At 41.5% G+C, this 25,803-nt stretch overlaps 1 protein-coding gene across 2 annotated transcripts; it reads left to right on the forward strand.

The window, feature by feature from the left end:
- The first annotated feature begins 49 nt into the window (after window positions 1-49).
- Window positions 50-20,939, forward strand: LOC124996283. Of its 2 annotated transcripts, XM_047569117.1 has the most exons (3): window positions 50-76; window positions 12,480-12,538; window positions 18,073-20,939. In XM_047569117.1, exons 2-3 carry the CDS (start codon window positions 12,528-12,530, stop codon window positions 19,679-19,681), a joined length of 1,620 nt encoding a protein of 539 aa, XP_047425073.1. In that variant the 5' UTR covers window positions 50-76; window positions 12,480-12,527; the 3' UTR covers window positions 19,682-20,939. The 2 variants fall into 2 exon arrangements, with proteins under 2 accessions (XP_047425073.1, XP_047425074.1); XM_047569118.1 differs by lacking the exon at window positions 50-76 and having other exon boundaries at window positions 9,643-12,538.
- Window positions 20,940-25,803: the final 4,864 nt, after the last annotated feature.

A 25,803-nucleotide genomic window follows, 5' to 3' on the forward strand; every position in this document is an offset into this window, starting at 1 on the left:
TTGAAAGATAAAACCTCTAAGCTCTCACTCCTCTCTGTTCTTCTTGGCTCAGCATCACAGAGCTTCCTGACACCAGGTAAGACCAGTTCAAATGTTGGAGTTAGAGGGAAAACAACTGAGTTCAGTCTTTTATATATGTTTCTAAAATGCTAAATTAAAAAAAAAAAAGATTTTTTATACAGAGTGGAAACTGAACAGTCTTTCGATGTTAAAACTCAAGGCAGTGAGTGGTTTGTTGTTGCCTCTTGATTACTGCCCTGAGCACTGTAATTACTGAATTAAGTTCAGAGAGGTCGCTTCAGCTGGAGGAAGGAAGCCTTGAGTCTTTTCTCTAATTCCTACAATCTTAGAGTAAAGAAGCTGATGAAGTCATTACTACAGAGCTGAAAAGAGACTTGGGATTCTTCTTGTTTTCTTCTATTAACAGTGAATAATATGCTGTTCTACTATTATGCAGAGCTTTTTTATAAGTTCATAAACTATTTAATCTACTATGTGATTTCCAATTTAGACGTGAGAAACTCAGGTCACTTTCACACCAGAGCTGTTTGATCCACTTTATACGGACCAGAGTTCGTAGCTCCACTGTGTTCTGGTGGAGTTTGTAGGCAGCATGAATCTTCACAGGAGTAAACACAGGACCAAATGCAGAAAGCCACACAGTATGTAGTGTGTCTTCTCTTTTATCCGTGTAACACAGGACTATTCAACTATTTGCTGTGGCCATATTGTAGGAAGACTATGGTTTGTCGGCCGGACAATCTCTATAGTACTATTGTCAGATTGAATTAACAAAGTGCCACACATTTTCGATAATTTGATTGAACTCTTAAAATTCTAAACAGCACTGGTTAGATTTCTCTGCAAGTAATTAAAAGAAAAAAATAAGCAGTTAAATTAAATCAATATAGCTGCATGCACCAATGAGGGGGTCCAAGCACATCGGCCAATTGGCCATAAGGCCAGACGGGAAGTTCCGAGCCAATCGGCGAAGGATTGGCGGAAATACGAGCTGACTTCCTGGTTGGCAGCTCAGCCGGCAATTTTGATTGGCTGTAGCGGGCAAACGGATTGGACAATGAAACTGCCACTAAGTAACTTTTGTGCGGCTCGGTCTGAAGATAATCTGTGCCGATTTTCGTGAGAATCGGACAAAATTTGCGACCCATGAATCTTTTTAAGGTTGTGGACAAAATCCAATATGATGGCCACATTTTTGCAATAGCGTGAAAAGTTTTGCCAGATCCTGGAAGGGGACATTCCACAGTTTCAACTAACATGAAAATTTACTCTGAAATCCTAACACGTCAAGAGAAAAGAGCAAAAACGCAATTTCTTAATTACAGCTGCCTAGTCAGTGCCGACAACGATTGGCTATCACGAAAAGTTGGCATTAACTATCATTGGGGCACCCCACAGTGCCTGTGGATGTCACAAAGTCATTTCAAATATAAACCCACCAAGAGATATGGGCAAAAACGATGTTTTTCTAATTACAGCGCCCCCTAGTGCAAAATGGCACCAAATTCATGGTGTCCACTTGGGACCGGGTCAGGACCCATATTGCCAAATGTGATATCAATATGTCACACCGTTGCGAAGATATGAACTCACACTGAAAACGGCGCCTTCGCCGCTGATTTCGATTGGCCGCAGCAGTTGAACGAAGTGGAAATTAAAAAACCCATCTAGTAACTTTTGAAAACCCATCTAGACCCATGAAAACTTTTGAAGGTTTTTGACAAAATCCAAGATGGCGGAAAATCTATAATGACATATTGTGACGTCATAGGGTAGGCTGAACTCAGCATGATCCAAGGATCACAAGGACACCTTGTTTGTAAATTTCGGGCGTACCATGCGGCGGTTTTCCGTCGCTCCCTTCCACGATATGTGTTCGCAACGAGAGTCTCTGGGTTATATAAAATGATCCTCATTTGCATTCATAACAATGGCTGGATACAATCGATGTGCCGTGTGCGGATGTATCAATGATCCCAGATGTAACTCCAAGTAAGTGTACATGATTATGTCCGTAGATGTCTTGTTAAATGTTCCCAATTTGATGAATATGTTTTATATCATGTAACTGCTATGATTGAATGTATGTGTAAAGCTTCGGAAAATTAAATTGATGTATGTTGTTACCGGCTTATGTAAGGATAAGAGAGCAATTGTGATCATTATATCTATACTGTAAGGTGTTATTTTTAAATATATCATTAACATCATTAAATAACATTAATATCAATCCGTTTTGATAAATGCCTACAAGCCTTTCAGTGGCGTTGCACATGATCTGCATTTTCAATTCGACCAATTTATATAGTATCATAAATAAATGTCAGACATTTCTAATAAACCAAAGGGATTAAAAAAATGGGTTGAGAATTCAGTGAGTAATGATGCTTGTAATCGTTGATAGACCTCTGCCTCAGTTCACTAAAAGCGTCAGTAAATTGTTGCAGTAGCAACGAGCGCCATCTGCCGGGCCCTAATTAGAGGCGCCAATGAACGGCATCTGGGAATGTAATTTACAATGTTCATAGGACAAAATTTGTGAGATTGCAATGCCAAAACACAGTGGAGAAGTGACGGAAACTACGACTCCCAGAATGCATTGCACGCTTGGAAAATGGCCGCCCTCCTGGCGTCCCATTCATTTCTATGGGGAAATTTTTGGCAGTTTAATAATATCAGCACGAAAATTTATAGCAGGCATGGCGTGAATGACGCCCTCTGGGCACCCACACTAATGAGAAAACAGCCGAGATGTGCGGCCTTTGAGCTCCCCCTGGTTGGACAAATGTGAAAAAAATGGGCCAGCAGTGGTTCATATGAAGAGACAGTAGAAAATGTGTGGTCTTTCAGCTCCCCCTACTGTGAAATAAAAAGCAGTTCAGGCGTACATCCAAATATATTATGGTATATGAGGCAACGCGACACTTTTGCTACCTGCAGCGTCCCCGAGAAGCCTAAAGACACCAAATTTGGCAAGTGCCGTAGGGGCGGGGTCTGGAGACGGATTATTAAAATTACATTTCGATATGTCAAAGCGTTCCCAAGATATGACCTCACATCCCGTCTGGAACCTTTGCCACCTATTTCTATTGGCTATTGCGGACAAACGGATTGGACAATGAAAGTGCCACTAAGTAACTTTTGTGCGGCTCGGTCTGAAGATAATCTGTGCCAATTTTCGTGAGGATCAGACAAAATTTGTGACCCCGTGAAACTTTCTAAAGGTTTTTGACAAAATCCAATATGGCGGACAAATTCTTGCGATTGCGTGAAAACTTTTGCCAGATCCTGAAAGGGGACATTCCACAGTATCAGCAAACATGAAAATGTACTCAGAAATCCTAATACATTAAGAGAAAAGAGCAAAAACGCAATTGTGTTAATTACAACGCCCCCTAGTGCCTGAATGACACCAAATTTGGCACATCTCCTTGGGGTGGGTGCTGAAGATGTACAGGCAAATTTTATTTTGATATGTCAAAGCGTTCCCGAGATATGACCTCACATCCCGTCTATAGTACCTGTGGATGTCACAAAGTCATTTCATATACAAACCCATCAAGAGATATCAGCAAAAAACACGTTTTTCTAATTACAGCGCCCCCTAGAGGCCAAACAACACCAATGGTTCATGGTGTCCACTTGGGACCGGGTCAGGACCCATATTGCCAAATGTGATGTCAATATGTCACACCAGATATGAGCTCACATCGAAAATGGCGCCTTCGCAGCCACATTTGATTGGCTGTAGTGGGCGTACAAATGCGACGGCGAGGACGGCAATTAGTAACTTTTGTGCGGCTTGGTCTAAAGACGTCTGAAACTTTTTAAAGGTTTTTGACAAAATCCAAGATGGCGGAAAATCTATCATGACGCATTATGATGTCATAGGGTAGGCTGAACTCAGCATCATCCAAAGATCACAAGAATACTTTGTAAATTTCGGGCTTACGGTTCAAAAGTTACATATGCAAATGTACTTCCAATTTTGACCCATTGGTGGCACTAGAGCGTACTTACTGGCAACATGTAACGCAGCAAATTAAAGATCATCCTGTCCTTAATCAATGTGCAAATTTTCACAACTTTTTACCATACGGTTCTATGGGCTGCCATAGACTCCAATGGCAGAAGACGGAAGAATAATAATAAATATAGCTGCATGCAGCAATGAGGGGTCCAAGCAGTTATGGACTCCATACAGCAAGATGACGCCATGGGGAGATGCAAAACACCCAGCCGTCAGCAGTTCATATGAACAGAAATTAGAAAACAGCAGAGATGTGCGGTCTTTGAGCTCCCCCTGTGGGAGAGATATGAAAAAAATTGGGCAAGCAGTGGTTCATATGAAGAGGCAGTTGAAAATGTGTGGTCTTTGAGCTCCCCGTAGTGGGAAATGAAAAGTAGTTCAGACCTACATGCAAACACATCAAGTTATATGAGTCAACACGATATTTTTGCCACCTGCAGCACCCCCGAGTGGCCTTATGACACCAAAGTGTCGTCGAGGCAGGGTCTGCAGACGGATTATTAAATTTCATTTCGATATGTCTAAACATTCCCGAGATATGACATCATATCCCGCTGGGCCGAAATGTGTGGCTTTTGAGTTCCCCCTGGTGGGACAGATGTAAAAAATGCATAATTTTTGATGACTGCAGCACCCCCGAGTGGCCTAATGACACCAAATTTGGCACATCTCCTTAGGGTGGGTGATGGAGATGTACGGGCAAATTTTATTTTGATATATCAAAGCGTTCCCGAGATATGACCTCACATCCTGTCTGGAACCTTCGCCACCAATTTTGATTAGCTGTTGCGGGCAAACGGATTGGACAATGAAAATGCCACTAAGTAACTTTTGTGCAACTCGGTCTGAAGATAATCTGTGCCGATTTTCTTGGGAATCAGAGAAAATTTTTAGACGCGTGAAACTTTTTAAAGGTTTTTGACAAAATCCAATATGGTGGCCAAATTCTTATGATTGCGTGAAAAGTTTTGCCAGCCCCTGAAAGGGGACATTCCACAGTATCAGCAAACATGAAAATCTAGTCGGAAATCCTAACATGTAAAGAGAAAAGAGCAAAAACGCAATTTTGTTAATTTCGGTGCCTCCTAGTGGCCGAATGACACCAGATTTTTATTGCGCATTTCGGAGGGGGTCCCAAAGTGTGCGACCAAGTTTGGTCTTCGGAAGTCAAAGCGTCGTCGAGACACACGCAAATTTCCTGTTTGGTGGCGTAACCGTCGACAACGATTGGCTAACACCAAAACTTGACATTAACTATCAATGGGGCACCCTATAGTACGTGTGGATGTCACAAAGTCATTTCAAATACAAACCAGTCAAGAAATATGAGCAAAAGACACGTTTTTCAAATTACAGCACCCCCTAGAGGCCAAACGACACCAAATTCATCGTGTCCACTTGGGACCGAGTCAAGACCCATATTCTCAAATGTGATGTCAATGTGTCTCACTGTTGCCGAGATATGAGCTCACATCGAAAACGGCGCCTTCGCTGCCACATTTGATTGGCTGTAGTGGGCGTACAAATGTGAAGGCGAGGACAGCAATTAGTAACTTTTATGCGGCTTGGTCTAAAGATAGTCTGTGCCGATTTTCGTGAGAATCGGACAAAATTTGCGACGCGTGAAACTTTTTAAAGGTTTTTGACAAAATCCAAGATGGCGGAAAATCTATCATGACGCATTATGACGTCATAGGGTAGGCTGAACTCAGCATCATCCAAGGATCACAAGGATTCCTTGTTTGTAAATTTCAGGCATACGGTTCAAAAGTTATGTACACAAATGTACTTCCAACTTTGACCCATTGGTGGTGCTAGAGCGTACTTACTGGCAACATGTTACTCAGGCAAATTAAAGATCGTCCTGTCCTTAATCAATGTGCAAAATTTCACAACTTTTTACCATACGGTTCTATGGGCTGCCGTAGACTCCAATGGCAGAAGACGGAAGAATAAGAAGAAGAAGAAGAAGAAAAAAACGTAGAAACACAATGGGTTCCTCGCAGCTTCGCTGCTTAAATAATATTTACTCAGTTTAGTCATCAGATTAGGAGCACTTAACACCATATCTCTGGCTTCAGCTGGCATCCATGGTCTGCACACGTCTGTATCCCCAATAACGATCTTTGGAAGCATTGCAGTTTGCCCATCATCCTTAAATTTTGATCTTGTGATTACTTTCTCTACTGATGGTGGAACTTTAGACTGCTTCACAAATTCCATCTGCAACCCTGATGCCTGCTCTTCTGTCTGCTCTTGCTGATCGTTCTGCCCATCTCTTTCTCTGCCTCACTATCCAACATTCGATCTTGACAAGATCCTCCTGCTCCACACTGTCCTGATCCTTCACCTGAGTCGGGTACCTCTGGTTGTTTCAATGGTTATTTCAATCACTCAACATTCATTCAATTAGAACAAACAACACATTCTGATATCTCAAAAGGGCCCATCAACCTTACTTCAAATGCATCATAAGTTCTCTGTAGTGATAAATTACCTTGTAGTAATTTTATTATTTATGTTAACATATTAAAAATTTGAGAAGGTCCAGGTTCGAGTCCAGCTCGGGTCTTTCTAGGGGGAGTTTGAATGTTCTCCCTGTGTCTGCGTGGGTTTTCTCCAGGTACTTCGGTTTCCTCCCCCTTCCAAAGACATGCTCGTTAGGCTGATTGGTGACTCTAAATTGAACCTAGGTGTGAATGTGAATGGTTCATTGTCTCTGTGTTAGTCCTGAGACAGTCTGTCACTCGGGGGCGCAGCAGTCTGTTCATGCATTCAGAGCCAGAACCATTCTGACCAGCCCCTCATGCCAGGAGGAATATAAGATGAGAACTTAGGTGGGAGGTCAACCACTGGCTATCACCATCTGTGGTGGCAGTCATTTCATTTCGTTCCTAAAAAAGGAACACTGATCCACCTCCAAACTAAATCTGTTTTTGAGCAATTCTGTCACATTTTAAATCTTGCTGATGGTTTTAAGTGTGCTTCTTTAGCTTCAGGTCAAACAGGCCATTTCATAAATTTGGAATAGGCTTTGTCCAATTTAAAGTAATGACATTAGATCCTTTCCAAATAATCCTTCTGTCATAATCATTAGAACTTATTAGATTTCAAAAACCTACAAATTATTACATTTTCCACCTATGAAATTATATTGCCCTATGAATAAATTTGGTAGAACTGATGAGAAATCATTGTACATTGTATATATACATTTTTTAATCGAGTGAATCAAGGGCAACAGATGCAGTTTACGTAAGTTCTTATATTCCCTTTGAGAACAGCTTAACATGTATTTTTCTGTAAAGCCAGTCTGACATTTTAATATAATGGGTTTTATTACTTCACAAGAACTGGAAAATAACTGTATTGCTTTATGTTCTTTGAGGTAATGTATAGGGAATGGCAGGGATAGATCATGTTGCCGGTCCCTAAAGTAAAGCAGCTAGTTGACATGAATGACTACAGAACAGTGGCCCTCTCCTCCCATCTGATGAGGAGTTGAAGATGCAGTGCTCTACATGGTCCACAGGGTTCACTCACCTGGATGAGTCCGAGGGTTATGTTAGAGTGATGTTCTTTGACTTCTCTAGTGCCTTTAATACAATCAGACCTGATATCCTGGGGAACAAAATGGAGGGGATGGGGTTGGACCATCTCCTTACCTCCTGGGTTATGGACTACCTGAACCAACAACTGCAGTTTGTGCGGTTGCAGAATGGGGCAGCACCCCTATGAATTTTATGTTTTTGTTTTTTCAGACAGATCAATGATTTTTTAACACAGCTTTCACAAAACATCTTAGTTCTATTTTGGATCGTTACATTATTTAACTTTGCACATAGAAACTAAATTATTTCACAAAAAACAAAAACTACCAGGGTCTATCATGCTGGACATCAGTATGCAGTCGTTTGTTGGAGTTTGTTTGTCTTGCACATCTCCACGCCGAGGGGGGTCCCAGCCCTTAACCATATGGACATAAAGAAAGAAATAATAAGTTAAAATCCTTTGTCCATGAGTTATAAAAGTAAATGAATGAACCAAGTTAAAATAAGCCATGTAAAACAACATAAATATAAATCAACTGTGAAAATAAATAATTATAATCAGGATGAATTAAAATCATCAAACGTGATAAAAACAAAATCAAGAAGAAATAAAATCATGTAAATAAAATCCAATAAAAGCCTGATTAAAGAGATGAGTCTTGAGCCTCTTTTTAAAAGTATCAACAGTCTCTGTGGCCCTGAGGTTCTCCAGCTGTTCCACAGTCGGGGTCATAATAACTGAATGCCGCCTCCCCGTGTGTCCTAGATCTAACTTGTGGTTGGATAAAAGGCCGGAGGATCTTAGCGTCTGTGAGGGTTGATACGGTAAAAGTAGGTCAGACAAGTAAGAAGCTCCACGACCCTTAAGACATTTAAAAACTACTAAATCAACCTTAAAATCCATCCTGAAACTCACGGGGAGCCAATGCAGAGATTTAAACCTGGTGCAATGTGTTCTTGCCCTCTGGTCCTCGTCAGCACACCAGAGGCTGAATTCTGTAATAATTGTTAACTGGAATTTGTCTTTTTATGAAGACCAGAGAGCAGAGCATTACAATAATCCACATGACAGGAGATAAAAGGCTTTTACAGGCAGACTCTGGTTATATTCTCAAGATGGCAGAAACCTGTCTTTGTTGTGTTTTTGTCAAAGATAACACCCAGATTGTTAACAGATTGTGATATCTTAAAATCCTGTAGTTTCGGTAAAAGTTTCTCTCTCTGGTGTTCAGGACCAATGACTAAAACCTCTGTTTGTCCAGGTTGAGCTGCATGAAGTTCTCTGCCATCCATAACTTAATATCTAAAATACAGTTTAAGTCATCAGTCATAAGTCATCAGGAGACAGTCATATACAGCTGTGTATCGTCAGCATAACTATAAAAGTTGATGCCGTGTCTCCTGATGACGCCCCCCAGGGGAATCATGTGTAAGTTAAAGAGGGCTGGGCCTAGAATTGACCCCTGGGAACCCCACACTCAATCCCATGGGTTCCTAAAGAACAGGTATCCAGACTCAAAAAGAGACTTCTGTCGGAGAGGTATGAGATGAACGAGTTAAGAACAGAACCAGAGAGGCCGACCAGGTGTCTCAGTCTGTTAATTAAAATACAATGGTCTAATCTATCGAAGGTGGCCTTAGGTCCACCAGAACCATGAGTGAGTTTATGGTTATCTAAAGTGCACCTGATGTCATTTAAGATCTTTAAAAGGGCTGTCTCTGTACTGTGGTTCATCCTAAAACCAGACTGATGCTATTCTAAGACGTTGTTTTTACTCAAGAAATCATTTACTTGAATAAAAACTATACTTTAAAATGATAAGTTGAATACTGGCAGATAGTTATTAAAAGTGTTGGGGTCTAAGTTGTTCTTCTTCAGCAGAGGCCTCACCTGCGTAAGGTAGCATTTCCTCACCGTTCTCACAGGGGCCACGGTTAAAATGAACAATGTTAAAAAACACAGAAATGGTCAGACACAGTAAGATCCATAACAGAGGACACACCCACGGACAGGCCAAAGGCTATGACCAGGTCCAGGGTGTGCCTCCTGCTGTAGGTCGGCTGCGTGACATGTTGGGTAAAATCAAGGCAATGTAAAATGTTTAAAAGTTCTCTGGACAGAGTACGAAGATCAATTTGTAGATTAAAATCACTAGTTATTAAAACTCTGTTATATGATGTGTGGATAATTGATAACAGATTGGAGAAGTCTCAGATAAAAGAGAAGGAATAACGGGGTGGTCTGTAGATTGTGGCATGGAGGATAGGTGGGCTGCTGAAAACAGAATCAGAATCAGAATTACTTTATTGATCCCATGGGGAAATTACGTTTCGTTACAGCAGCTACTACCCAAAGTGAACCAGTGTTAAGAACAAAGAGCAATGTAAGCAATAATGTAAGAGAATGTAAAAACTATAAGACCATGTACAAGCATAAGTGAACCTGTGTTCTGAGTTGTTGCTCATTGAATTGAATATGGGATATTGCACAGCGGGAAAAGTCTTGCCCCAAAATTATTGCACATGGTGAAAATATATAAGGAAATATGTACAAGTATATGAAAATGAAGTGAACATGAGTTATTGCACATTATCAGTATAAACAAAGGTGTGGTACTCAAATAATGTCTAACTGTTAAAAAGAACTTAATTTTTTATAACTGACACAGTCCCTCAATTCAACTCAATTCAGTTTTATTTATATAGCGCCAATAACAATACAAATTGTCTCAAGACGCTTCACAAAAATCAGCCTGAAACCTCCAAAGCAGCCTGAGGGCGACGGTGGCAAGGAAAAACTCCCTTTAACAGGAAGAAACCTAACTGCTATAAACAAAAAACAGCATGATCACCCGAACGGAGTCCACATAATAGCTGGTGACTACAACCACGCAAACTTGGAATCTGTGCTCCCGACTTTGTACCAGCATGTGAAGTGTCCCACCAGAGGTAACAACATTCTGGACCACATCTACACTAACAGCAACCACGCATACAGAGCCATCCCTCTCCCTCACCTGGGACAGTCAGATCACTTCTGCTTGCTGCTTGCTCCAGCATAAACCCCCCTCAGATACAGATCACCACCGGTCACAAAGACTATCACGACCTATCCCCAGCATGCACTCTCTCAACTACAGGACTGCTTCGATCACACTATGTGGGACGTATTCGAACATGAGGACCTAGCAACATATAAAGAGTCAGTCCTGTCCTACATCAAGTTCTGTATTGAGAGTGTCACTGTGGATAAATGCATACGTGTCTTCCCCAATAACAAACCCTGGATGACCGGCCATGTCCGCATGCTCCTTCGGGCCCGTGACTCTGTTTTCAGATCAGGGAACAGAGAGCTGTACAGTGCTGCCCAGGCTGACCTGAAGAGAGGAGGCTAAGGTGGCTCACAAGAAGAAGATCGAGAACCACTTCTCAGACAATAACCCACAGCAGGTGTGGCAGGTCATACAGGGCATTACCAACTACAGAGGTCATATAGCAACACCTGGAAGCTCAGACATGTTGCTAGCACTCTCTGATGACCTCTCCTGGTCTTCAAACACTACAGCAGTGGTCAAGAAGGCCCAGCAGTGGATCCACTTCCTGAGGGTGCTCAGGAGGAACAACCTGGAGAGCAAGCTGCTGGAGACCTTCTACAGAGCCTGCATTGAAAGCCTCCTGACTTACTGCATCTCAGTGTGGTATGCTAGCTGCACTGAGGCAGACAAGAAGAGGCTACAGAGGATCATCAGCCACCCTCTGCCTTCCCTGGACACCATCTACACCTCCCGCTGCTCAAACAGAGCCAGGAAAATTATTCAGGACAGTTTTCACCCAGGCCATCACCTGTTCACACTGCCTTCCTCTGGACAGCGGTACAGGTGCATTAAGTCCAGAACAAACAGACTGAAAAACAGTTTTTATCCCAAAGCCAACACAATACTGAACTGAAACAGAGACTGACAACATTGCATTATATAAATGTACATACATGACATACATAAATACATAATTTATTCATTAACTTATTTATTGCAATTTCTATTTCATTTATCTTTTTATATTTTTAACATTGAATGACTGATGTCTGCACTGGTATTGTTATTGCGTATCGTTTGTCTGTCTTTTTATGTGATGGCACTTTAAGGTTTTAGCTTTAATTTTGTCGTACTGCTGCACAATGACAAATACATTCTGATTCTGATTCTGGTACCTGAAGAAGCAAATTAAGAGCAGAGGGTAGGCAGCGGACTGAATATGTTTAATATGAAGCTTCCCCAACATTTCTGCAAACCTTCCTGATGTGAAATTGGTTCCCTGGTCACTTTGAATAACCCTAAGAATACCAAAAACAGCAGTGAACCACATTAATGCTTTCACCACTGACTTGGCTGTTATGTTGCATAAGGGAAACACAGCTGGATATCCAGTTGTTTGACACAGAACTGTAAAACGATACAGACTCCCTGACTTTGATTTTGGCAACGGGCCAACACAATCAATCAGCAAATGCTCAAAAGGGTTACGCCCCCGTAGCCCTTATTAAAGAGCAAGAGAAGAAATACACAATCACACCTGGGGTTCAAATTTTCTGTGACAGGCACATTGTTTCCTGGACACCACCTTCACAGTCAATGATGACATGCAGCTCCCACAGGTCAGATTAGGAAGGAATCAAGAGAAGGGAGATTGTGATGGATGTTCAGCTACTACAGTACGTGCAAATGAACTATATTAGTAGTAGTAGTATATTTTTGTCCATGCATGTACCGCAAAGTTGGCAGATTTAGAAAGGGGATCAGTGTGGGATTTAAATGTAATGGTCTGTTTTTGTCTTTATGTCATAAAAGAAGCTGTGATGTTTTTTTTGTTTTATCCAGATGCCATCACGTGTTTGATCCTCACAGCCTCCGTTATCAAGCATCACCATGGAAACACAGTAAGTACTGTACCATTAACACAACATTATATATCCAATCCAATCCAACTTTATTTACAAAGTGCTTTAAAAAACACCAACGTGCTGTACAGAAGACTTAAATAAAAGACAACAAGACAACAGCAGCCGTGCAGTAAAAACAATAAGAAATTAAATGAATTCAACGTCTTTCATGATGTTCAAGGCTAAGGAGAAGATATGACTTAAAAAGTAGGGTTTGCAGGGTTATAAAACCGGACTGGTAGACCTCAAGAGTATTGTTGTCATCCAGGAGGCCATTAACACTGTACAGTATCTTTTCAAGGATTTTTGAAAGAACACAGCATATATACACAATAACAATATAAATACAGTATGTCAACAGAGAATAGGACTCTATATGTATATATGGATAGACGTCTATACAGTAAAAAGATTGTAAGGAAACACTAAAAATAATAGGTCAGGAAGAATCTCACACACCAGGCACATCTTGCTTAGTCAGTCTTGTTTAGATCAATTTTCAGGCACAAAACCAGGAAAACATGATTATATTGAGTAGATCAAGTTGAGTAACCAAAAGAACACAATACACACATAAAACTACCATTTGTTGCATACCTCTATGCCAAAGCAGGAACTTGAGGAGTACTTGGTGGCGGTAAAAAAAGCTAAGGAAAGGTTTAGGAAGATGGCACTCCCCTCTGATATTCCACCAATCGGAGAAATAGGCAGTCAGTGTGATGTTAGCCCACCAAGGTGGAAAGAGGTTCAGGAGGTGGTGAGGCGTGCAAGAGCCTCTTCAGCCCCGGGACCTAATGGAGTCCCGTATCGGCTGGATAAAAGTGCATCAGATGTATTGAGATTTCTTTGGAAATTGATGAAGGTAGTTTGGAAGAAAGAAGTCATTCCCAAGGCACGGCGTAGAGCATGGGAGATTTTCATTCCCAAAGAGAAGGGCTCAGTAGAGATAAATAAGTTTAGACCGATCAATTTACTTAATGTTGAGGGGAAGATCTTCTTCAGTGTTGTGGCACAGAGGCTGTCTAGGTACTTGGAGGAAAATGGCTCGATCTGTACTTCGGTGCAAAAGGCTGGAATCCCCGGCTTTTCTGGATGCTTAGAACACACCAGTATGATTTGGAACCAAATCCAGTTAGCAAAGTGAGAAAAGAGTGACCTGCATGCTGTATTTCTAGACCTGGCTAACGTGTTTGGTTCAGTTCCTCACAGTTTGTTTTTGGAAGCTCTTGATTTTTTCCAGGCAGTATCAAAGGCCTAGTCAAAGCAGTCTTTGCAGATATACAGCTCTGCGTTACTACAGCAGAGTACGACCATGACGTCAACTGCTCCATGTAGTAGCAGACTGCTGGATAACTTAAACAGCAACTTGCAGTGGGCTAGGATGAAGGTGAAGCCGAGTAAGTCTAGGAGTATCCCAGTCGTTAAAGGAAAGGTAGTAGATAAGAAATTTGTTATAAATGAGGAGGTGATTCCCACAGCGCTAGAGAAGTCAATGAAGAGTCTGGGAAGGTTGTATGATGCAAGTCTCAGCGATGTAGCACTGTTTGAGGGATTGAGACAAGAAATGATTCAAGGCATTTCAAGCATAGACCGGTCAGGGCTCCCAGGAAAGATGAGGTTATGGTGTATCCAGTTTGACCCGACTAATGTGGACACTGAAAGTATATGAGGTCTCTCTGATAAAGGTTGAGAAGCTTGAAAGGATGATTAACTCATCAATTAGGAGATGGCTTGGTGTCCCACGCTGCTTAAGTGGTGCAGCCTTGTATGGGAAAGACATACTTGAGCTCCCAGTAACTAGTCTAAAAGAGGAGTTTAAGTGTGCTAAGGCTAGACTGGAGATGACTCTTACTCAGTCAAAAGATCCAGTATCAGGCGGACAGCCCCCACGGTTAAGACAGGGAGGAAGTGGAACCCAAGAGATGCGGTTCAGGAGGCGTAGGCTGCCCTCAGGCTCAGGGATATCATGGGGCATGTGCAGCAAGGGCGTGGAGGCCTGGGACTGTGTGCAGAGGCAGGGAGCAAGGTGTCCATGGCGGAAAAGAGGAAGATGGTTGTGGAGGAAATTCATTGGCAAGAGGAAGCAATGAGATGCATGAAGGCAGTGTCGCAGGCTAAGCAAGGACAGTGGGTGAACTGGGAGAGTGTAGAGAAAAGGAAGGTGTCGTGAAGAGAGCTGTGGAGCATGGAGGCTAGTAGGATTAGATTTATGATGGGGGGGCAGTTTATGATGTGCTGCCATCTCCCCAGAACCTAAACTGGTGGTTAGGGGAGGATACTGCCTGCCCACTTTGTTCTTGTGTATGTACGCTCAGCCACATTTTGTCAGGTTAGTCTCTCCCAAGGGAGATACACCTGGCGCCACAACCAGGTTCTGAAATGCTTAGAAGCTACAGTTGAGGAAAAACGGATTGAAGCAAATTCCTCAGCTGCTAGAAAAGAGAATAAGCATATTATGTTTGTTCAGGAGGGAGATAAAGCCAGATCAGGGAGGCGCAGGCATAATGTAGGGCAGCTAAGTGTGGGCGGAGCCTGGGAGCGGAGGACCGATTTAGATGGCGCCCTGAGCGTCCCACAACAGATAGCTGTGACCCTTAAAAGGCCGGACGTGCTGTTGTGGTCTGAGAAAGAAAGGATAGTTTATTTTGTGGAGTTAACTGTCCGGTGGGAAAACAGAGTTGAAGAGACGAGAGAGATAGATATGAGGAGTTGAAATCGGAAGCGGAGCAGCGAGGCTAGAGCGCTCATGTGCGCCCAGTGGAGGTCGGCTGCCGTGGATTTGTGTCGAAATCTGCCATTGCTCTCCTGTGTGAGTTGGGCATTCATGGAAAAGAACAGAGGGTCACTGTAAAGAATATGTCCCTGGCAGCGGAGCCAGCGAGTCAGTGGTTGTGGCTACGGAGGAATCATGCTAACTGGGGAGCATGCTAAAGGTAAGGCTAGCTATGTACAGTCAATAGTTAGCAGTTATAGTAAAATTAATCTAATCTGTTGGTTCAAAGGCACATGGCTCACTGTTAAGCCTTCTTCCCATTATTTCTTACCTACTGCTGGTGGTTAGACTAATTAGCTGGTATCTGATAGTGTTATTTTGACAGGCAGAAGGAAGAGATGCCTGGTCCGAGGCAGGGTTACATCCTGCAATTCCGACATTCTACAATTCAACGTGTCACTATTCCGACATACGTACATCCCGCCATTCCGACAAAGTTTCGTCCAGGCATTCCAACACGGTTTTAGTTTCCATAGGGAAATGTGCATACTTCTGATGCAGCCTGACTTAATCCATACTATGCATTATGCATTATGTGAGATAAATGTAAGTCAGATAAATAGAGTTTAAATTCAGATTCTTTTTTTTTTTGTATGAAGTGTGCTGTGAGTAGGGAGGCTGATTGAGTGCAGGGAGGCGGCCGCACCCCTGCCTCCCTAGTTCCGATGTCTATGGCTGCCTGTCATTAATGTCATTAATGTCTGATCATAACAGTTTTAGAAAAGGACAGGGAGGAGGTCGCTTGTCAGTGGAGGTGATCGTAATGTTGTTCTCAGATTCCAACTTTTTGTCTAATGGAGCGGCATCACAGTTATCAGTCTCTGCATGTTAATGTAATAATTAATGTTGCATGTGATGTGTAAAGGCCACAAAAGATTTGTCGGTATGGAAGACGGATAATATACCATTATTAGGACCTTAGGAGGCAAATATTTTCGGAATGATGGGACGTTTGATTAAAGGGCTATGTGTTGCCATCCTGACAATTAGGACCTAATGTCAGAATGGCGTTATGTCCGTTGCCACCTCCGAAGCAGAAGGAAGAGATGTCTGGTCCAAGTGTAGTCGCATTTCCATCATCTCTATTACCTGCTGCTGGTGGCTAGGTTAGTTAGTAGCTGACCACCGGTCTGCTGGTTGGTTCTCCAATTGGACCTGGCTTCTAAAGGAGTTTTGCCTTAGATCATGGCACAAGGGATTGTGCAAGGGATCTCATCCTGTGTATTAATGAATATTGCTCAGCACAAAACATGTGACACACAAGAAGACTATATAAACTACACCCCAGATGTGTGTTGTGGGGTTGTTCCACGGTGTTGTTTGGTACAGATGTGTTCTGTGAAATAAAGTCCCACTAAAGATGAGTATTTGGCTTATGTGTGGTTTATTAACTTCTAATAGTGATTGGCAAAAATTGGAGTCAACAGAGTCAGTCTCGCTGATATATAGGCTTTGTTTCCAGGTCACATGTTCTTTTGTGACATCATCATTATCATCATCCATCTTTCCATATAAACCTACACTTGTGACATCTTTCCTCGGTTTGTCTCACAGCAGTGGCACTTGCAGAAAACCAAGCTGGTGCTGGTATCAAATGGTGGCTGTGGGTCTAAATTAAGTTTTATTCTCTTCAAACAAAGGAACTGACTGCATGTTATTAGCTCAGGTGTTGTTAGTGGCAGCAAGGAGGCCCAATTGTATGGAGGTGATTGATTGGTTGTTTCATGTGTTTACTCCTTGGTTTCATGCTGTGATTCGATTCGATTCAATTCAATTCAATTCAGTTTTATTTATATAGCGCCAATAACAATTCAAATCATCTCAAGACGCTTCATAAAAACCAGCCTGAAACCTCCAGAGCAGCCTGAGGGAAAAACTCCCTTTTAACAGGAAGAAACCTTAAGCAGAACCAGCTCATATGGAGGAACCATCTGCTGAAGATCAGCCGGTTAGAACCAGTGAAGATAGAGAGAAAAGAAGAACAGGAGAAACAAGATAAACTAACTTCTGTCATAGATACAAACATCAAGCTGAAGGAAACATGTAGGGTCTAGTAATATAACACATAGCTGATGATCTGTGACAGTTTGTGAGTATAACAGGAATCATGGGCAGGTTGGTGAATCGTTCATCTAGGTAGGAGTGGACAACTGGAGGACGACATGAAGACTGGGACAGATGTAGTTTATGGAGCTCCACAGGTCTGATACACAGCACTCCAGACCATGAAGACTGGGCTGGTTGATGAGGCCACGGCAGCAGATGTAGCTTAGAACTCCACAGGTCAGATATTCAGCACTCCAGACCGGAGACCCTCACAAGAAGATGGAGGGGAGAGAGGGAGACACAGTGGTTAGTAAATTATAAGAGATAGAAATAAAATGATAAGATATTAGAGGACAGGAGCCAGAGAAGAAAGAGGAGAGGACATGTCCTCAGTACATCGTCCCCCTGCAGCCTAGGCCCACGCACACAAACACACGCGCACATGCGCGCGTGCACACACACAAAGTGTGTCTTCTAGTGGACTAAGGTCCTTCTCATAATATTGTTAGCCAGCCTTGGAGGTTCCTGGAGTTCAGCTTACTGAATGATGATCTTTAATCTATGGCAGATGGTAAGGAATGATTTGAACCCAGCCTTACTATCCTGTCTCTGACCTTGATGCCCTTGCTTATATACAATTATGTGTGTTGAAAAAGTCAATATATAAATAATCTGTTAAATTATAACATGTAATGCTTCACTTTTTCAACAGGAACTCTAAAATCCCCTCAAAATATCAGGACATCATCTCCAGAAGTAATCGGATCTCCTCAGGATCTCCTTCTATCTACCAGCTGAAACCAAAGAAAGAGGAGATTGGATCTCTGACTAGAATGACTGTTGGAGAAAGAAACTTGAACAAGACCAATAGAACCATCTTACTGACTGGAGAATCAGGAACAGGAAAATCTACTCTGATCAACTCTCTGGTCAACTACACCATGGGAGTGAAGTTTGAGGATGACGTCTGGTTTAAGATCATAGAGGAAGAGGAAAGAAGACAAACAGAAAGTCAGACATCAGATGTGATCGTGTACCAGATCTTTGGTTTTGAAGATGAAACTCTGCCCTACTCTTTGACCATCATCGATACTCCTGGATATGGAGACACCAGAGGACTTGAACATGATCTCATCATCAATCAGAGATTATTTGACTTGTTTAGATCAGATGATGGAGTTCATGAAGTTACTGCAGTGGGTTTGGTGGTGAAGAACAGTGAGAATCGACTGAATGACCGACTGTCATACATCTTAAATTCAGTGACGTCTCTGTTTGGAAAAGACCTGGAGAAAAACATCATAGCTCTCATCACACACTCAGATGGAAGAAAACCTAGAAATGCTCTTGAAGCTCTTGAAGCTGCAAAAGTTAAATGTGCAAAAAATGAGAAGAATCAACCTCTTCACTTCCTGTTTAACAACTGTCAGAGTGAAGACAGAACAGAGGAAGAAGAATACCTGAAACATGCTGATCAAATATCAGTAAAAGGAATGAGAGAGTTCACAGATTTTCTGGAAAAAACTGCTCCTCGGAAACTGATGAAAACTGTGGATGTTCTGAATGAACATATCAGACTGACAGCCTGCATCCCAAACCTGGAAGAGAGAATCAACCTGACTGAACTGAAACAGAGAAAGATCAAACAGATTCAAGAAGAGGTGAAGAAACATGAAGAAGAGATGAAGAAGAATGAAAAGTTCACTGTAGAATTTGATGAGTTCTACATAGAAAAAGAACCTATTGGTGGTGGGATGTGGGGGTTCATGCTTCATAAAGGAGCTGTCTCTTGTAAAGTGTGTGAGGAGAACTGTCACTATCCATGCACAATGGCCAAAAGACCTGAAAAATGTAAGGTCATGAAGACAGGTCAGTGTACTGTTTGTACCAACAAGTGTCCTGTATCAGCTCATGTGAAAGAAAAGTGGAAATATGTGACCAAGACGAGGAGAGTTAAGAAAACTGAAGCTGAAATTATACAGATGTATGGGAAGAATATGGCAGAAAGATGGAAGAAGTTGAACCTTTTGGAAAATATTGAGAAAGAAATGAACCAACTGACATCACAGAAGTCCCAGCTCCTGGATGAGGCCTACAAACATGTTGTCAACCTGGAGCAGATTGCCCTGAATGTTAATTCAGTCTCCACTCATGTCCACTTGGACTTCCTGATTGACAAGATGAAGGAGAGAGGAGACAGAGAGAAGGTCCAGAAACTGGAGGAGATGAAAAACAGAGTGGATGAAGGAACCAGAGCAGCACTGAGATACATGAAGAATAAACAGGATCTGGAAAATAAGTTAGATGACTTAGTACTGTAGATGATCAACATGATTGTGATCTTTTAGCTGATCTGATCTTTAAACATGAATCAGTTGTTTGATTGTGAGTGTGTTCAGTGTAATATCCAGTTGATATTTCCAATCAGAAACATGGTGGAGGAAGTATTGCGATTATTGACTTCAGTCAAAGTACCAACACCAACATATTAGTAGTGTTATCAGTTGTCAGTAAAATGTAGTTCATGTATCAGCAGTAAAAGTATTCCATGAGGAAAATGTTGTATCAGTGTGATATGATTGTGTCTCCTATTCCTGGCTTGTTGTTGTCATTCTAATCAGTTTGTACAGAGGATGTTACTCACACTGAACTCCGACACAGTGGAGAAATCTTCTGCTGAGCTGGAGCTCCATCCAACTTTCACACTTGAGTGTTTTTGAAGAGAACAGTCCTGAAATCTAATGTTCTTTGATTTGATTCATACCTTGGATTCGTCATGTGTTTATGCTGGAATGACTAGTTGGAATATTTCACATGACTCAGTGGAAACATTTTGATCATTTTATGTTGTAAACCAGTGTTTCCCAATCCTGGTCCTCGGGGAACACTGCCCTGCATGTTTTAGATGTTTCCTGCTCCAACATTCAAATGAGTGGCTCCTTATCAGGCCACTGCAGAGCTTGATGACGAGCTGATCATTTGAATCAGGTGTGGTGGAGGAGGAAAACATCTAAACCATGCAGGGCAGGGTTAGGGTTAGGGGGACCAGGATTGGTAAACATTGGTGTAAACTGTGAATGGGTTTTAGGAGTCAAAATAGGAAAAACCTGGAAGTGTGCTTCTTTATTATTTTAATTTATTCAGAGGTCTGTGAAAGGGACACAACATCTCCACTGTAACACCCCACAGAGAATGGTGAAGTGGCTTTTATCAGTTATTTAGAATGGGACCCTTTGTAATCAAAGCAGAGAGCGTATCCCTCCTTCCACAACATGATTGAAAGAGACCAGTTGCTTAAATGTGTGTCTGAATAATGTGTTCTTATTATTCAAAATTGATACATAGAATAGACCACATGTCAGAAGTGGAACACTGTCGGTTCCATAGGTACTTCTTTACAAAGGAGTTGGAATCTTAATCTATATGGAATGACTAGTTGGAATATTTCACATGACTCTGTGGAAACATTGTGGATCATTTCATGTTGATTTTTTGAATTCATTGTATTCTGTTCTTCACATTCAATCATCTCCTGGTTGAAGCAGTTTTCTGTGAATCCCGAATAAAATTTTCAGTCTCGTTAAACTTCTGCTGAACTATGTTTCTGTAAAAGTTGATGTATTTTAAGTGTGCATTTTCATCACAGTAACATGTGTTCAGCCTGTATAATTAAATTTATTTTTTTCCAAAGCTTGAATGAGAAGAAAAACATAAATAGATACCTTCTGTCAAAAGGTTTGATGGACTACCCTCGTTGACCTGTAGGTCAATGGGGTGAGTCCTTAGGGAATTAATCGCACAGATGATGTTGCTGAAGGTCAAAGGTCACATATGGGAGTAATTATAATCCATGTTAAGTGTCTGTGAAGGTTCTCAGTCATCCAGGTCATGGTAATCCAAAAGGTGTTGAATAAGGTCAGCTGGACTTGTAGACATTCTTGAAGACGTTTCATCCGAGTAACTTCAGTTCTGATAGACTAGTGGAAAGTTGAGGTTTACATAGGAAAACTCTGTGGGTACCACCCATCAGAAACTTGTTTGACCAGAAACTGGGGTCACTATTTCCATAATGGCTGGTACTTACCTGTCCTTCAATGGAGGGGACTGTGTGTCTAGGCTACTTACCCTATGAATAGAGCTCTAACGGGGCTATTGTTAGTGGGGCTGTTAGTGGGGATAAGTTTGCACAGAGAACCACCTTGTCAGAAAACCTGAACAGTTTTTCGAGTTTCTGTTTTCAGAGCAGTACATCGTGAAGTGCTGTGGCTTTCTGAATGACTATGGTGCAGTGGCAGTACAGGGACAGGTACGTCCTCCCTCCTGGGAAAAGAAACAACATATTTATGGAGCTGGTACATGAGCATGAGCAGATTCTGTTCTACGATACAGACAGTTTAATCTACATCATCAGAGAGGGAATGACTCCACTCCCCACAGGAACTACCTGGGGCAGCTGACAGATGAGCTGGGCGAGAACAGCATTCAAGAGTTTGCAGCTGCAGGGCCTAAAAGTTATGCCTATCAGACCAAAGGGGGTAAAGTGTCACTGCACCTGACGGAGAACATAGTGAAACAAGAGAGCTGTAAAAAAAAAATCAATTAGGACACCATTAAACAGTTGGTAGAAGGCTACATTCAATTCAATTCAATTCAATTCAGTTTTATTTATGTAGCGCCAATAACAATACAAATTGTCTCAAGACACTTTACAAAAACCAGCCTGAAACCTCCAGAGCAGCCTGAGGGCAAAACTCCCTTTTAACAGGAAGAAACCTGGAGCAGAATCAGCTCATATGGAGGAACCATCTGCTGAAGACCACCCGGGTAGAAACAGAGAAGATAGAGAGAAAAGAAGAACAGGAGAAACAAGATAAACTAACTTCTGTCATAGATACAAACATCAAGCTGAAGGAAACATGTAGGATCTAGTAATATAACACATAGCTGATGATCTGTGAGACAGTTTGTGAGTATAACCGGAACCATGGGCAGGTTGGTGAATAGTTCATCTAGGTAGGAGTGGACAACTGGAGGAGGACATGAAGACTGGGACAGATGTAGTTTAGAAGACTGGGCTGGTTGATGAGGCCACGGCAGCAGATGTAGCTTAGAACTCCACAGGTCAGATATTCAGCACTCCAGACCACAGACCCTCACAAGAAGATGGAGGGGAGAGAGGGAGACACAGTGGTTAGTAAATTATAAGAGATAGAAAATAAAATGATAAGATATTAGAGGACAGGAGCCAGAGAAGAAAGAGGAGAGGACATGTCCTCAGTGCATCGTCCCCCTGCAGCCTAGGCCTATAGCAGCATAACTAAGGGATGGTTAAGTCCAGCTCTAACTATAAACTTTGTCTAAAAGGAAAGTCTTAGTCCTGACCTTGAATGTAGAGACTGTGTCTGCCTCCAGAACCCAAACTGGGAGCTGGTTCCACATGAGAGAACCCTGATAGCTGAAGGCTCTACCTCCCATTCTACTTTTAGAACCTCTAGGAACCACAAGCAGACCTGCACTTAGAGATCGTAGTGATCTGTTGGGACAGTATGGTTCTATGAGGTCTTTCAGATATGATGGAGCTAGGCCTTTCAGGGCCTTGTATGTAAGGAGGAGGATTTTAAATTCAATTCTAGATTTTAAAGGGAGCCAATGAAGAGAAGCTAATACTGGAGTAATATGATCTCTCTTGCTAATTCCTGTCAGTGTTCTTGCTGCAGCGTTTTGAATCAATTGGAGGCTTTTTAAAGAGTATTTGGAGCCAGACAGTAACGAGTTACAAAAATCCAGCCTGGAAGACACAAATGCATGAACTAGTTTTTCCGCATCACTCTGAGAAAGGATGTTCCTAATTTTGATGATATTACAAAGGTGAAAGAAAGCAGTCCTGGTCACCTGCTTTATGTGAGAATTAAAGGACATATCCTGGTCAAATATAACACCAAGGTTTTTCACAGTAGTACTGGAGGCCAAGGTAACGCCATCCAACAAAAGCAGGTGATTAGATAATGAATCTCTGACATGTTTAGAGCCAAATACGATAACTTCTGTTTTGTCTGAGTTTAAAAGTAGAAAATTACAGGTCATCCTGGCCTTTATGTCTTTAAGGTGCTTGGAGTTTAACCAGCGAATTAGTATCATCTGGTTTCATGGATAAATATAGCTGGGTATCATCTGCGTAGCAATGGAAGTTTATGCCGTGCTTTCTAATAATATTGCCTAAGGGAAGCATGTATAATGTGAATAATATTGGTTTTAGCACAGAACCCTGAGGAACTCCATAGCTTACTTTGGTATATATAGAAGAGTTGTTGTTTACATGGACAAACTGGAATCTGTCTGACAGATATGATTCAAACCAGTCTTGTGCAGTTCCTGTAATCTTGATCACACTTTCAAGTCTCTGTAGTAGAATACTGTGATCAATAGTGTCAAATGCAGCACTAAGATCTAGCAGGACAAGTATAAAGGCAAGTCCATCGTCTGAAGCCATGAGGAGATCATTGGTAACTTTAACCAGAGCTGTTTCTGTACAATGATGAGCTCTTAAACCTGACTGAAACTCTTCAAACAAACCATTCCTGTTTAAAGTCACCTACTATAATGACTTTATCTGTTCTAAGAACTAAATCACTTAGAAACTCAGAGAATTCAGCTAAAAATTCTGACTAAGGAGCAGGTGGGCGATACATCACAACAATCACTCTGCTCACTTCTTGTTTCCTCCTGCAAAACCCGCCCACCAAGGAAGCTACAGCTGTGTTTATCACATTTATGTATTTTCTCATAATTTCTCCTCTGAAAGTCGTCCTCTCTCTTCTCTCAGCTAAACAGAGACTCTGAAATTTCCCTCTAAGTGTTCATAAGCATCTTTGAAAACATGACCAGTCCAAACTGACTGAATGATCCAGTGACAACAGCCCCCATGTTATTCTTCATGGAACCATGTTAGTATATCAGGAGAACCCTGATTCTCATGTTTTACTATGATAACCTCGGCATCCAACACATGCCTCCCTCAGCCCCAAACAGTCTAATACCTCCACCTGACAAATGGATGAGAATCCTTTTACTCGGATACATAATTACGAGCTCAGAGGGTTATCTTGGTAACCAAACAATACTCACTATCTAATACTGACTAATTAGACACACAGAACCTTGGTTTGGTCACATTTGACTTCCATTCATAAGATTCAGAAAGCTGTTAAATACGATTGGATATCTACCAATATCCAATCATGAAATCATAATCTTTATTCAAGATTATCAGATCCAACAGTTCTTATCATCAAAGTGGTCGTCCTGCCTCTGCTGTTAGTGGTCGTTGTCCTTTATTTCTACTGTAAGGTACTGTATACATCAGACTGAGTTAATTGAAGAGTAGAGTGAGGTAGTAAGTCAGATTTGTGCACTGTCATGTCTCTCCAGGCCAGCAGGGGGCGGAAGAAGAACAGACAGGAGGACATTGAGCTGACTGAATGTGACCTCTGACATCTATCTATCTATCTATCTATCTATCTATCTATCTATCTATCTATCTATCTATCTATCTATCTATCTATCTATCTATCTATCTATCTATCTATCTATCTATCTATCTATCTATCTATCTGTTATAAATGCCCCTGCAGCACTCCTGTGGTCCAAGCACACAATGCAATTCAAATCTAAACACAAACAGATCAAGAAGTCAGGAGTGATTACAAAAAGGATAAATGTTTAATTACTGCTCTTGAAACGAATGGGTTAACAGCCCTCACGTGTCACTTGGAATAAAATTAGAGACACCCTAGTGAACAAGTAGTGTCTCTGTATCTCTGGTAGCATCCCTCCCTTTGACACTTGGTCTATACCAGGCATGTCAAACTCAGTTTGGCTCTGGGGCCGGATCCAGACTTTCTGTTCTCAGGTGGGCCGGATCAGTAAAAGAATGTCAACTCCAAATATTTAGCTTTGTTTTTCATTACTATGCTTTATCATTCAGCCTACATTTTTAGCCTACCCTACATATTATAATCACGGATGACAAGGGATCTTTTCTAAGCACAACACATTTATTCAAAAACAATGAAAAAAAAAAGATTTTTCATGTGTGGCGGTGAATGTGTTAACAACTAGTTTATTTTAACAGCTGAGTGAATGCAGTTTTACACCTGAACCAACTCACCACACTAAACAAACTCAAGTGGGAGCTATGAAAAAAATATTTTCGCCTTAATTGTCATACTGCTTTGAAATAAATAAAAAAAGAAATACAAAATAAAATAAAATAAGTAAATAAAATAAAAAGTTATAGCAGTGCATGGGCAATAGGATTAGACTACATCAGATCAAACTACTAGGCTGGGCCTACTGAGGCTGAGAATATACTGCACAATATTAATTGTCTTTAATATGACATACTTGTCTTTATGATGAGTGGCGCCGAATATTAAACTCTTTG

The sequence above is a fragment of the Mugil cephalus genome, chromosome 19, assembly GCF_022458985.1.
Source record: "Mugil cephalus isolate CIBA_MC_2020 chromosome 19, CIBA_Mcephalus_1.1, whole genome shotgun sequence".
In the NCBI taxonomy this organism is placed as follows: domain Eukaryota; kingdom Metazoa; phylum Chordata; class Actinopteri; order Mugiliformes; family Mugilidae; genus Mugil; species Mugil cephalus.